The sequence below is a fragment of the Entelurus aequoreus genome, linkage group LG06, assembly GCF_033978785.1.
Source record: "Entelurus aequoreus isolate RoL-2023_Sb linkage group LG06, RoL_Eaeq_v1.1, whole genome shotgun sequence".
Lineage (NCBI taxonomy): Eukaryota > Metazoa > Chordata > Actinopteri > Syngnathiformes > Syngnathidae > Entelurus > Entelurus aequoreus.
In genome coordinates, this window is record NC_084736.1 from 14189714 (window position 1) to 14202202 (window position 12489).

Consider the following 12489-nt stretch of genomic DNA (forward strand, 5'->3'; position numbering starts at 1 on the left):
TCAGACCACAGAACACTTTTACACTTTGTATCAGTCCATCTTAGACGAGCTCGGGCCCAGCGAAGCCGGCGGCGTTTCTGGGTGTTGTTGATAAACGGCTTTCGCTTTGCATAGTAGAGTTTTAACTCGCACTTACAGATGTAGCGACAGACTTTAGTTACTGACAGTGGTTTTCTGAAGTGTTCCTGAGGCCATGTGGTGATATCCTTTACACACTGATGTCGCTTTTTGATGCAGTACCGCATGAGGGATCGGAGGTCAGTAATATCATCGCTTACATACAGTGATTTCTCCAGATTCTCTGAACCTTTTGATAATATTACGGACCTGGTGAAATCCCTAAATTCCTTGCAATAGCTGGTTGAGAAATGTCGTTCTTAAAACTGTTCGACAATTTGCTCAGGTTTGTTCACAAAGTGGTGACCCTCGCCCCGTCCTTGTTTGTGAATGACCGAGCATTACATGGAAGCTGCTTTTATACCCAATCATGGCACCCACCTGTTCCCAATTAGCCTGTTCACTTGTGGGATGTTCCAAATAAGTGTCGGATGAGCATTCCTCAACTTTCTCAGTCTTTTTTGCCACTTGTGCCAGCTTTTTTTGAAACATGTCGCAGGCATCAAATTCCAAATGAGCTAATATTTGCAAAAAACAACAAAGTTTGCCAGTTCGAACGTTAAGTATCTTGTCTTTGCAGTCTATTCAATTGAATATAGGTTGAAATTTTGTTTTTATTTACCATTTACACAACGTGCCAACTTCACTGGTTTTGGGGTTTTGTCATTTCTAGACTTTGGTGACGACAACCGTCCTACAAAGAAGACTTTAGCTTCAGTGTGGATGAGTAAAGGCTACTAAATGTCCGACCTGGATGGATGTGCCACACCTTCACCCTGAGCTGCCAAAAGATAGAAAAATGAGCTGATTTGACAAATTAAGGCCACTGTGGTCAAACATGGATGGTTGATGTGACCTTCCTTGCTGTGCCCCGCCCCCCTCGCCACCGCCATCCGACACCAGGGCCCGGAAGCAGAATAATTAGAAGCGTCTGCTGACAGAGGAAGTATGCATATTGTGATGGACTATAAGAGGAGTATTGAGTGGCTGTCTTTGGCCCAGGAGCAGGAGAAGGATCCAGCATGGTCTCCTCACACCATCTTGTTACTGCCATGCACACTGACTGACCCCGCCCCCTTTCTCATCAGACCCCGCCCCCTTTCTCGTGTGCTGTGCAAACAGTGCGCCCACTTTGGGAGCGCCGGCTCCATTTTTGCTGACTCATCAGTTTGCTGCTGTGTGAGTGCGGGACGGGGCGACCCGGCCTGCACTCTCTCTCTCTCTCTCTCTCTCTCTCTCTCTCTCTCTCTCTCTCTCTCCTGCAGCAGCACTTTGCAGGGGGGAGGATGGGGGGGGGGGGGGCAGGGGGGGGATGTGTGACGACAGTGAGGTTGCAACAAAGTCACTGAGACGTTTCTGCACTATTAGCAGCCTTTCTAAACGCCACTGGCATTTTAAGCAGCCTTTCTAGTCGACATTGGCACTATAAGCAGCCTTTCTAAACGCCACTGGCATTTTAAGCAGCCTTTCTAGTCGACATTGGCACTATAAGCAGCCTTTCTAAACGCCACTGGCATTTTAAGCAGCCTTTCTAGTCGACATTGGCACTATAAGCAGCCTTTCTAGTCGACATTGGCACTATAGGCAGCCATTCTAAACGCCACTGGCATTTTAAGCAGCCTTTCTAGTCGACATTGGCACTATAAACAGCCTTTCTAGTCGCCACTGGCACTATACGCAGCCTTTCTAGTCGCCATTGGCACTATTAGCAGCCTTTCTAGTCGACATTGGGACTATTTGCAGCCTTTCTAGTCGACATTGGGACTATTAGCAGCCTTTCTAGTCGACATTGGCACTATAGGCAGCCTTTCTAAACGCCACTGGCATTTTAAGCAGCCTTTCTAGTCGACATTGGCACTGTAGGCAGCCTTTCTAAACGCCACTGGCAATTTAAGCAGCCTTTCAAGTCGACATTGGCACTATAAACAGCCTTTCTAGTCGACATTGGCACTATAAACAGCCTTTCTAGTCGCCACTGGCACTATAAGCAGCCTTTCTAGTCGCCACTGGCACTATAAGCAGCCTTTCTAGTCGCCACTGGCATTTTAAGCAGCCTTTCTAGTCAACATTGGCACTATAAGCAGCCTTTCTAAACGCCACTGGCATTTTAAGCAGCCTTTCTAGTCGACATTGGCACTATAAGCAGCCTTTCTAGTCGCCACTGGCACTATAAGCAGCCTTTCTAGTCGCCATTGGCACTATTAGCAGCCTTTCTAGTCGACATTGGGACTATTTGCAGCCTTTCTAGTCGACATTGGGACTATTAGCAGCCTTTCTAGTCGACATTGGGACTATTAGCAGCCTTTCTAGTCGACATTGGGACTATTAGCAGCCTTTCTAGTCGACATTGGCACTATAAGCAGCCTTTCTAGTCGCCACTGGCACTATAAGCAGCCTCTGTAGTGGCCACTGGCATTTTAAGCAGCCTCTCTAGTCGACATTGGCACTATAAGCAGCCTTTCTAGTCGACATAGGCACTATAAGCAGCCTTTCTAGTCACCACTGGCACTATAAGCAGCCTTTCTAGTCGCCACTGGCACTATAAGCAGCCTTTCTAGTCGCCACTGGCATTTTAAGCAGCCTTTCTAGTCGACATTGGCATTTTAAGCAGCCTCTCTAGTCAACATTGGGACTATAAGCAGCCTTTCTAGTCGCCACTGGCACTATAAGCAGCCTTCCTAGTCGCCATTGGCACTATTAGCAGCCTTTCTAGTCGACATTGGGACTATTTGCAGCCTTTCTTGTCGACATTGGGACTATTAGCAGCCTTTCTAATCGACATTGGAACTATAAGCAGCCTTTGTAGTCGCCACTGGCACTATAAGCAGCCTTTCTAGTCGCCATTGGCACTATAAGCAGCCTTTCTAGTCGACATTGGCACTATAAGCAGCCTTTCTAGTCGACATTGGCACTATTAGCAGCCTTTCTAGTCGACATTGGGACTATTAGCAACCTTTTCTAGTCGACATTGGGACTATTAGCAGCCTTTCTAGTCACCACTGGCACTATAAGCAGCCTTTCTAGTCGCCACTGGCACTATAAGCAGCCTCTGTAGTGGCCACTGGCATTTTAAGCAGCCTTTCTAGTCGACATTGGCACTATAAGCAGCCTTTCTAGTCGACATAGGCACTATAAGCAGCCTTTCTAGTCGCCACTGGCACTATAAGCAGCCTTTCTAGTCGCCACTGGCACTATAAGCAGCCTTTCTAGTCACCACTGGCATTATAAGCAGCCTTTCTAGTCAACGTTGGCACTATAAGCAGCCTTTCTAGTCATCACTGGCATTTTAAGCAGCCTTTCTAGTCGCCACTGGCATTTTAAGCAGCCTTTCTAGTCGACATTGGCATTTTAAGCAGCCTCTCTAGTCGACATTGGGACTATTAGCAGCCTTTCTGGTCACCACTGGCACTATAAGCAGCCTTTCTAGTCGCCACTGGCACTATAAGCAGCCTCTGTAGTGGCCACTGGCATTTTAAGCAGCCTTTCTAGTCGACATTGGCACTATAAGCAGCCTTTCTAGTCGACATAGACACTATAAGCAGCCTGTCTAGTCGCCACTGGCACTATAAGCAGCCTTTCTAGTCGCCACTGGCACTATAAGCAGCCTTTCTAGTCGCCACTGGCATTTTAAGCAGCCTTTCTAGTCAACATTGGCACTATAAGCAGCCTTTCTAGTCGCCACTGGCATTTTAAGCAGCCTTTCTAGTCTCCACTGGCATTTTAAGCAGCCTTTCTAGTCGACATTGGCATTTTAAGCAGCCTCTCTAGTCGACATAGGCACTATAAGCAGCCTTTCTAGTCGCCACTGGCACTGTAAGCAGCCTTTCTAGTCGCCACTGGCACTGTAAGCAGCCTTTCTAGTCGACATTGGCACTATAAGCAGCCTTTCTAGTCGCCACTGGCACTATAAGCAGCCTTTCTAGTCGCCACTGGCACTATAAGCAGCCTTTATAGTCGACATTGGCACTATAAGCAGCCCTTTTAGTCGCCACTGGCACTATAAGCAGCCTTTCTAGACGACACTGGCACTAAGCAGCATTTCTAGTCGACATTGGGACTAAAAGCAGCCCTTCTTGTCACCATTGGCACTATAAGCAGCCTTTCTAGTCACCATTGGCACTAAAAGCAGCCTTTCTAGTCGACATTGGCATTATAAGCAGCCATTCTAATCGCCACTAGCACTTTCAGCAGAATTTCTAGTCACCACTGGCACTATAAGCAGCCTTTCTAGTCACAATTGGCACTAAAAGCAGCCTTTCTCGTCGCCACTGGCACTTTCAGCAACATTTCTAGTCGCCACTAGCACTATAAGCAGCCTTTGTAGTCGCCACTGGCACTATAAGCAGCCTTTCTAGTCGCCACTGGCACTATAAGCAGCCTTTCTAGTCGACATTGGCACTATAAGCAACCCTTTTAGTCACCAGTGGCACTATAAGCAGCCTTTCTAGTCACCACTGGCACTTTCAGCAGCATTTCTAGTTGACATTGGCACTATAAGCCTTTCTATTCGCCACTGGCACTATAAGTAACCTTTCTAGTCGCCCCTGGCACTATAAGCAGCCTTTCTAGCCACCACTGGCACTATAAGCAGCATTTCTAGTCGCCACTGGCACGATAAGCAGCCTTTCTAGCCGCCACTGGCACTATAAGCAGCCTTTCTAGCCGACACTGGCACTATAAGCAGCCTTTCTAGTCGACATTGGCACTTTAACCAGCCTTTCTAGTCACCATTGACACTATAAGCAGCCTTTCTAGTCGCCTCTGGCACTATAAGCAGCCTTTCTAGTCGCCACTGGCATTTTAAGCAGCCTATCTAGTCGACATTGGCACTATAAGCAGCCCTTTTAGTCGCCACTGGCACTATAAGCAGCCTTTCTCATCGCCACTGGCACTTTCAGCAGCATTTCTAGTCGACATTGGCACTATAAGCAGCCTTTCTAGTCACCATTGGCACTATACGCAGCCTTTCTAGTCGACATTGGCACTATAAGCAGCCTTTCTAGTCACCATTTACACTATAAGCAGCCTTTCTAGTCGCCTCTGGCACTATAAGCAGCCTTTCTAGTCGCCACTGGCATTTTAAGCAGCCTATCTAGTCGACATTGGCACTATAAGCAGCCATTTTAGTCGCCACTGGCACTATAAGCAGCCTTTCTCATCGCCACTGGCACTTTCAGCAGCATTTCTAGTCGACATTGGCACTATAAGCAGCCTTTCTAGTCACCATTGGCACTATACGCAGCCTTTCTAGTCGACATTGGCACTATAAGCAGCCATTCTAATCGCCACTGGCACTTTCAGCAGAATTTCTAGTCACCATTGACACTATAAGCAGCCTTTCTCATCGCCACTGGCACTTTCAGCAGCCTTTCTAGTCACCATTTACACTATAAGCAGCCTTTCTAGTCGCCTCTGGCACTATAAGCAGCCTTTCTAGTCGCCACTGGCATTTTAAGCAGCCTATCTAGTCGACATTGGCACTATAAGCAGCCATTTTAGTCGCCACTGGCACTATAAGCAGCCTTTCTCATCGCCACTGGCACTTTCAGCAGCATTTCTAGTCGACATTGGCACTATAAGCAGCCTTTCTAGTCACCATTGGCACTATACGCAGCCTTTCTAGTCGACATTGGCACTATAAGCAGCCATTCTAATCGCCACTGGCACTTTCAGCAGAATTTCTAGTCGCCACTGGCACTATAAGCAGCCTTTCTCATCGCCACTGGCACTTTCAGCAGCATTTCTAGTCGACATTGGCACTATAAGCAGCCTTTCTAGTCACCATTGGCACTATACGCAGCCTTTCTAGTCGACATTGGCACTATAAGCAGCCATTCTAATCGCCACTGGCACTTTCAGCAGAATTTCTAGTCACCATTGACACTATAAGCAGCCTTTCTAGTTGCCTCTGGCACTATAAGCAGCCTTTCTAGTCGCCACTGGCATTTTAAGCAGCCTACCTAGTCGACATTGGCACTATAAGCAGCCCTTTTAGTCGCCACTGGCACTATAAGCAGCCTTTCTCATCGCCACTGGCACTTTCAGCAGCATTTCTAGTCGACATTGGCACTATAAGCAGCCTTTCTAGTCACCATTGGCACTATAAGCAGCCATTCTAATCGCCACTGGCACTTTCAGCAGAATTTCTAGTCACCACTGGCACTATAAGCAGCCTTTCTAGTCACCAGTGGCACTAAAAGCAGCCTAGCAGCCTTTCTCTTTGCCACCGGCACTTTCAGCAACATTTCTAGTCGCCACTGGCACTATAAGCAGCCTTTCTAGTCACAATTGGCACTAAAAGCAGCCTTTCTCGTCGCCACTGGCACTTTCAGCAACATTTCTAGTCGCCACTAGCACTATAAGCAGCCTTTGTAGTCGCCACTGGCACTATAAGCAGCCTTTCTAGTCGCCACTGGCACTATAAGCAGCCTTTCTAGTCGACATTGGCACTATAAGCAACCCTTTTAGTCACCAGTGGCACTATAAGCAGCCTTTCTAGTCACCACTGGCACTTTCAGCAGCATTTCTAGTTGACATTGGCACTATAAGCCTTTCTATTCGCCACTGGCACTATAAGTAACCTTTCTAGTCGCCCCTGGCACTATAAGCAGCCTTTCTAGCCGCCACTGGCACTATAAGCAGCATTTCTAGTCGCCACTGGCACGATAAGCAGCCTTTCTAGCCGCCACTGGCACTATAAGCAGCCTTTCTAGCCGACACTGGCACTATAAGCAGCCTTTCTAGTCGACATTGGCACTTTAACCAGCCTTTCTAGTCACCATTGACACTATAAGCAGCCTTTCTAGTCGCCTCTGGCACTATAAGCAGCCTTTCTAGTCGCCACTAGCATTTTAAGCAGCCTATCTAGTCGACATTGGCACTATAAGCAGCCATTTTAGTCGCCACTGGCACTATAAGCAGCCTTTCTCATCGCCACTGGCACTTTCAGCAGCATTTCTAGTCGACATTGGCACTATAAGCAGCCTTTCTAGTCACCATTGGCACTATACGCAGCCTTTCTAGTCGACATTGGCACTATAAGCAGCCATTCTAATCGCCACTGGCACTTTCAGCAGAATTTCTAGTCACCATTGATACTATAAGCAGCCTTTCTAGTTGCCTCTGGCACTATAAGCAGCCTTTCTAGTCGCCACTGGCATTTTAAGCAGCCTATCTAGTCGACATTGGCACTATAAGCAGCCCTTTTAGTCGCCACTGGCACTATAAGCAGCCTTTCTCATCGCCACTGGCACTTTCAGCAGCATTTCTAGTCGACATTGGCACTATAAGCAGCCTTTCTAGTCACCATTGGCACTATACGCAGCCTTTCTAGTCGACATTGGCACTATAAGCAGCCATTCTAAACGCCACTGGCACTTTCAGCAGAATTTCTAGTCACCACTGGCACTATAAGCAGCCTTTCTAGTCACCGTTGGCACTAAAAGCAGCCTAGCAGCCTTTCTCGTCGCCACTGGCACTTTCAGCAACATTACTAGTCGCCACTAGCACTATAAGCAGCCTTTCTAGTCGCCACTGGCACTATAAGCAGCCTTTCTAGTCGCCACTGGCACTATAAGCAGCCTTTCTAGTCGACATTGGCACTATAAGCAACCCTTTTAGTCACCAGTGGCACTATAAGCAGCCTTTCTAGTCACCACTGGCACTATAAGTAACCTTTCTAGTCGCCCCTGGCACTATAAATAGCCTTTCTAGCCGCCACTGGCACTATAAGCAGCATTTCTAGTCGCCACTGGCACTATAAGCAGCCTTTCTAGTCGACATTGGCACTTTAACCAGCCTTTCTAGTCAGCATTAGCACTATAAGCAGCCTTTCTGGTCACCATTGGCACTATAAGCAGCCTTTCTAGTCAGCATTGGCACTAAAAGCAGCCTTTCTAGTCGCCACTGGCACTTTCGGCAGCATTTATAGTCGACATTGGCACTTTAAGCAGCCTTCCATTAGCACTATAAGCAGCCTTTCTAGTCAGCATTGGCACTATAAGCAGCCTTTCTAGCCGCCACTGGCACTATAAGCAGCCTTTCTAGTCGACATAGGCACTTTAAGCAGCCTTTTGAGTCAGCATTAGCACTATAAGCAGCCTTTCTAGTCGACATTGGCACTAAAATCAACCCTTTTAGTCACCACTGGCACTATAAGCAGATGTTCCACTATAAGCGTGGAACATCATCACTCATCTTGAATTAAAAGAACGCACACGGGCCACTCCATAAGGTACCCCATTCCACGCTGCAGGTGTACCTAGTGATGTTTCATTTCAAATATTTACATTCCACACTCTCCTCCGGTGACGTCACCGCCCATCCCTCCCTCGTTAAAAACTCCTGAGTCATGACATGCACGCATCGTTAAGCTTAATCCTCACTTTCCACGTCACAATGTAAACCCACGCGTCATTTTAAACGCCCACATGTTTGCGCCCCCCCCCCCCCCCCCGCCGGGATATATTTTGACGGACAGGTAACGGCGACCATTGACGTGCCTCCCCCTAAAAGTGCTGCAGTGGGCTGGTCCCGCGGCCACGGTGCGTGCTTATTTCCTCCCAACGTGTCAATTATTTAACCCCAGCCCCCCACCCCCCCTCTGGGTGACGAAAACACGCTTAATATCGACAACATGTCAGCCAGTCCGCAGCCTCGTCCTCCAACTTGCGTGCACCAACTTGCGTGGAGGGTTTAAAAAAAAAGCACCGCATTGCAGACAGTCCCGTCCGTGGATTGGATTCTGCATCGCAATGCGTGCAAAAAAAAAAAAAAAAAACTTACTAAACCAATGCTTCTTCGCCCTTCAGGATTCCAACTCGCCCTCTCGTGTTTTTTTGTTTTTTTTTTAAGCATGCAACTTTTTGCACGAAACACGCAATACCACGCACGATTAGCGCTGAAGTGGGACTTACGTGACGAGCATTGGCGCAGCGCCAAACACAGCAGGCACAAAGTCAATACGCTCCACGCCATCCTTCACTTTTTAAGGCTGCTGAAAATGTTGATCCGTGGGTGGGATGTCCACGCTGCGTGGCGTCAACTTTAACTCCCGCAACTCTCCTCTGCGGGCGCGGGGACGCGCGCAAGGGATGCTGATGGTGCCAGCGGCCGTGAGCGCGCACCTTCTTCTTCTTCTTCTTCTTCTGTGTTAAATCCTGCAAAATGTCCCACGCTAATAAATAAGAGCACCGTGGGCGTTCGCAGGCATGCGGGGGGAAAAAAATAAAAATTCAGTCATTAAAAAAAAAAATCCATCTTCTCATGTCTTGATCATGCAGGCACTCCTGATTTTGGCACTATTTCCCTGCCAAGGTCGATCTAGGAACGCGTCATCCCCAAAATAGACCTTGTCCTGCAGGTATGCTCACGCTCCCGGACAGGTTGGAAGGAATGCACCAGCTGTGCCTGGATTTGGACTAAAGGCGGGCTAGCTGGTGTAGAAGAGGATTTACCACCACCAAAAAAAAAAAAAAAAAAAAAAAAAAAAAAAAAATAGGCTTTGGGATTAAGAAGTGGGTTTATGGGACATGAGTGTATGTGAGATTGAATGCCAGTGTGGGGGATTTGTGGTCTTTTCAATCAAATCAGATTGTTTGTAAGCTCCTCTAACGCACCCCTCCCCTACACCCCATGACACTCCATATCATAGCACCCATCTCAGCTTTTCTCTCTCACACACACTACTGAAACACTCTCACACACACTACTGAAACACTCTCACACACTACTGAAATGCTCTCACATAAACAACTGAAAGGTTTTTCTCTCACACACACTACTGAAACACTCTCATACACACTACTGAAACACTTATACACACTACTGAAATGCTCTCACATAAACAACTGAAGGTTTTTCTCTCACACACACTACTGAAACACTCTCATACACACTATTGAAACACTTATACACACTACTGAAATGCTCTCACATAAACAACTGAAAGGTTTTTCTCTCACACACACTACTGAAACACTCTCATACACACTACTGAAACACTTATACACACTACTGAAATGCTCTCACATAAACAACTGAAAGGTTTTTCTCTCACACACACTACTGAAACACTTTCATACACACTACTGAAACACTCTTATACACACTACTGAAATGCTCTCACATAAATAACTGAAATCTTTTTCTCACAGACACACTACTGAAACACTCTCATACACACTCCTGAAACACTTACGTATACACACGACTGAAATGCTCTCACATAAATAACTGAAATATTTTTCTCACACACACACACTACTGAAACACTCTCATACACACTACTGAAACACTCTCATACACACTACTGAAACACTCTTATACACACTACTGAAATGCTCTTATACGCACTACTGAAATGCTCTCACATAAACCACTGAAAGGTTTTTTCTCTCACACACACTACTGAAACACTTTCATACACACTACTGAAACACTCTTATACACACTACTGAAATGCTCTTATACGCACTACTGAAATGCTCTCACATAAACAACTGAAATCTTTTTCTCTCACACACACTACTGAAACACTCTCATTCACTACTGAAACACTTTCATACACACTACTGAAATGCTCTCACATAAACAACTGAAATCTTTTTCTCTCACACACACTACTGAAACACTCTCATACACACTACTGAAACATTCTTATATACACTACTGAAATGCTCTTATACACACTACTGAAATGCTCTCACATAAACAACTGAAATCTGTTCTCTCACACACACTACTGAAACACTCTCATACACACTACTGAAACACTCTTATACACACTACTGAAATGCTCTCACAAAAACAACTGAAATATTTTTCTCTCACACACACAACTGAAACACTCTCACACACACTACTGAAATGCTCTCACATAAACAACTGAAATGTTTTTCACACACACACTACTGAAACACTCTTATACACACTACTGAAACACTCTTACATACACTACTGAAATGCTCTCACATAAACAAAATGTTTTTTGTCTCACACACCCTATTGAAACACTGTCATAAACACTACTGAATTTTTTCTCTCTCACGCACACACACACCTGGAATTATTTTTCACTAGTATGTATAAAAGGATTTCACCTGTGTGTGTGTGAGCTTTTCACTCGTGTGTTATACATACATGCGGATATCCTACATAAACAATAGACTAGAATATAATGGACTTTATTGTCATTATATTTGCATATAACGAGATTAAAGACTCCAATTTAAGGGGCGGTAGTGGAAACAAATATGGAATAAAAATAAATCACACAAGAAGTAATAAAGATAGAAAATAAACAATCCTGTACAATACACAAAATACTGTACAATATACAGAACAAAACAAGAGTACTAAAGTAATAACACTCAGTGTGGGACGTATATTGCACCCGAAGGGTAATATTGCACAGTAGGGCATTAGGGTAGGATATTGTCTAGGGGTGAATTATTTATTACAAGTTTGAGTTCAAGATGGTGACAGTACTGGGAAAGAAGCTGTCCCTGAGCCTGTTTGTTCTGGCTCTGATGCACCTGTAGCGCCTGCCCGATGGTAGCAGGTCGAACAGGTGGAAGCCAGGGTGTGTGCTGTCCTTGGTAATGTTTTTTGCTCTGTTGAGGTAACGGGAGTTGTGTAAATCCTTCAGGGAGGGGAGGGGGCAGCCGATGATTTTTTTGTGCAGAGTTTATGACCCTCTGAATCGCCTTTTCATCTGCTTCAGTGCAGCTGGCGTACCACACTGTTATGCAGTACGTCTCAGCAGGCTCTCAGCAGGCTCTCAGCAGGCTCTCAGCAGGCTCTCAACAGCCGAACAATAGAAGGTCACCATCAGTTGCCTCTTCAGTCTGTTCTTCCTCAGCACCCTCAGGAAGTGGAGTCTCCGCTGGGCCTTCCGGATGACCGCAGTTGTATTTAGGGTCCAGGAGAGGTCAGCAGATATGTGTTGATGCAGAGAGGGCAGTGTTTTTCCTGAAGTCAAAGATGAGTTCCTTGGTTTTTGTGGTGTTGAGTGCCAGGTTATTCACTGAACACCACCAATGTAAGAATACATTAGATATCTATATATCTTAGGGACCTATAGACTGTATCTCTGTTGCTGCAGCAGCAGAAAGTTTATTCCGTCTTGACACTTTGTATTGATATTTTGTATTACATTCTTCCCTTAAATGATCATGTTTACAGTGCATGTTTCATATGTATTTTTTTATGTACGTCGCTTTGGACATACACAATCTGGACAGTGGTCCTAACTTTTACCCCTGTTGGCTTTTACAATCTTTATCTTCATCATTTATTTCAACTGTATGTTATTCAAGTATGACATTTTTAAATTGAATACATTTCATTGACAAGCAATTCATGGTCATACTC

General features: G+C 45.8%; 1 protein-coding gene across 1 annotated transcript in view; it reads right to left on the minus strand.

The window, feature by feature from the left end:
• The window catches only part of cntnap1 (contactin associated protein 1), a 50283-nt gene extending 40706 nt beyond the window's left edge, over nt 1–9577 (minus strand). Inside the window, exon 1 of the mRNA XM_062050028.1 lies at nt 9033–9577. Coding sequence (XP_061906012.1) covers nt 9033–9093 — 61 coding nt within the window. The 5' untranslated portion in view covers nt 9094–9577. The remainder of the gene's footprint in view (nt 1–9032) is intronic.
• Between the last annotated feature and the right edge of the window lie 2912 nt (nt 9578–12489).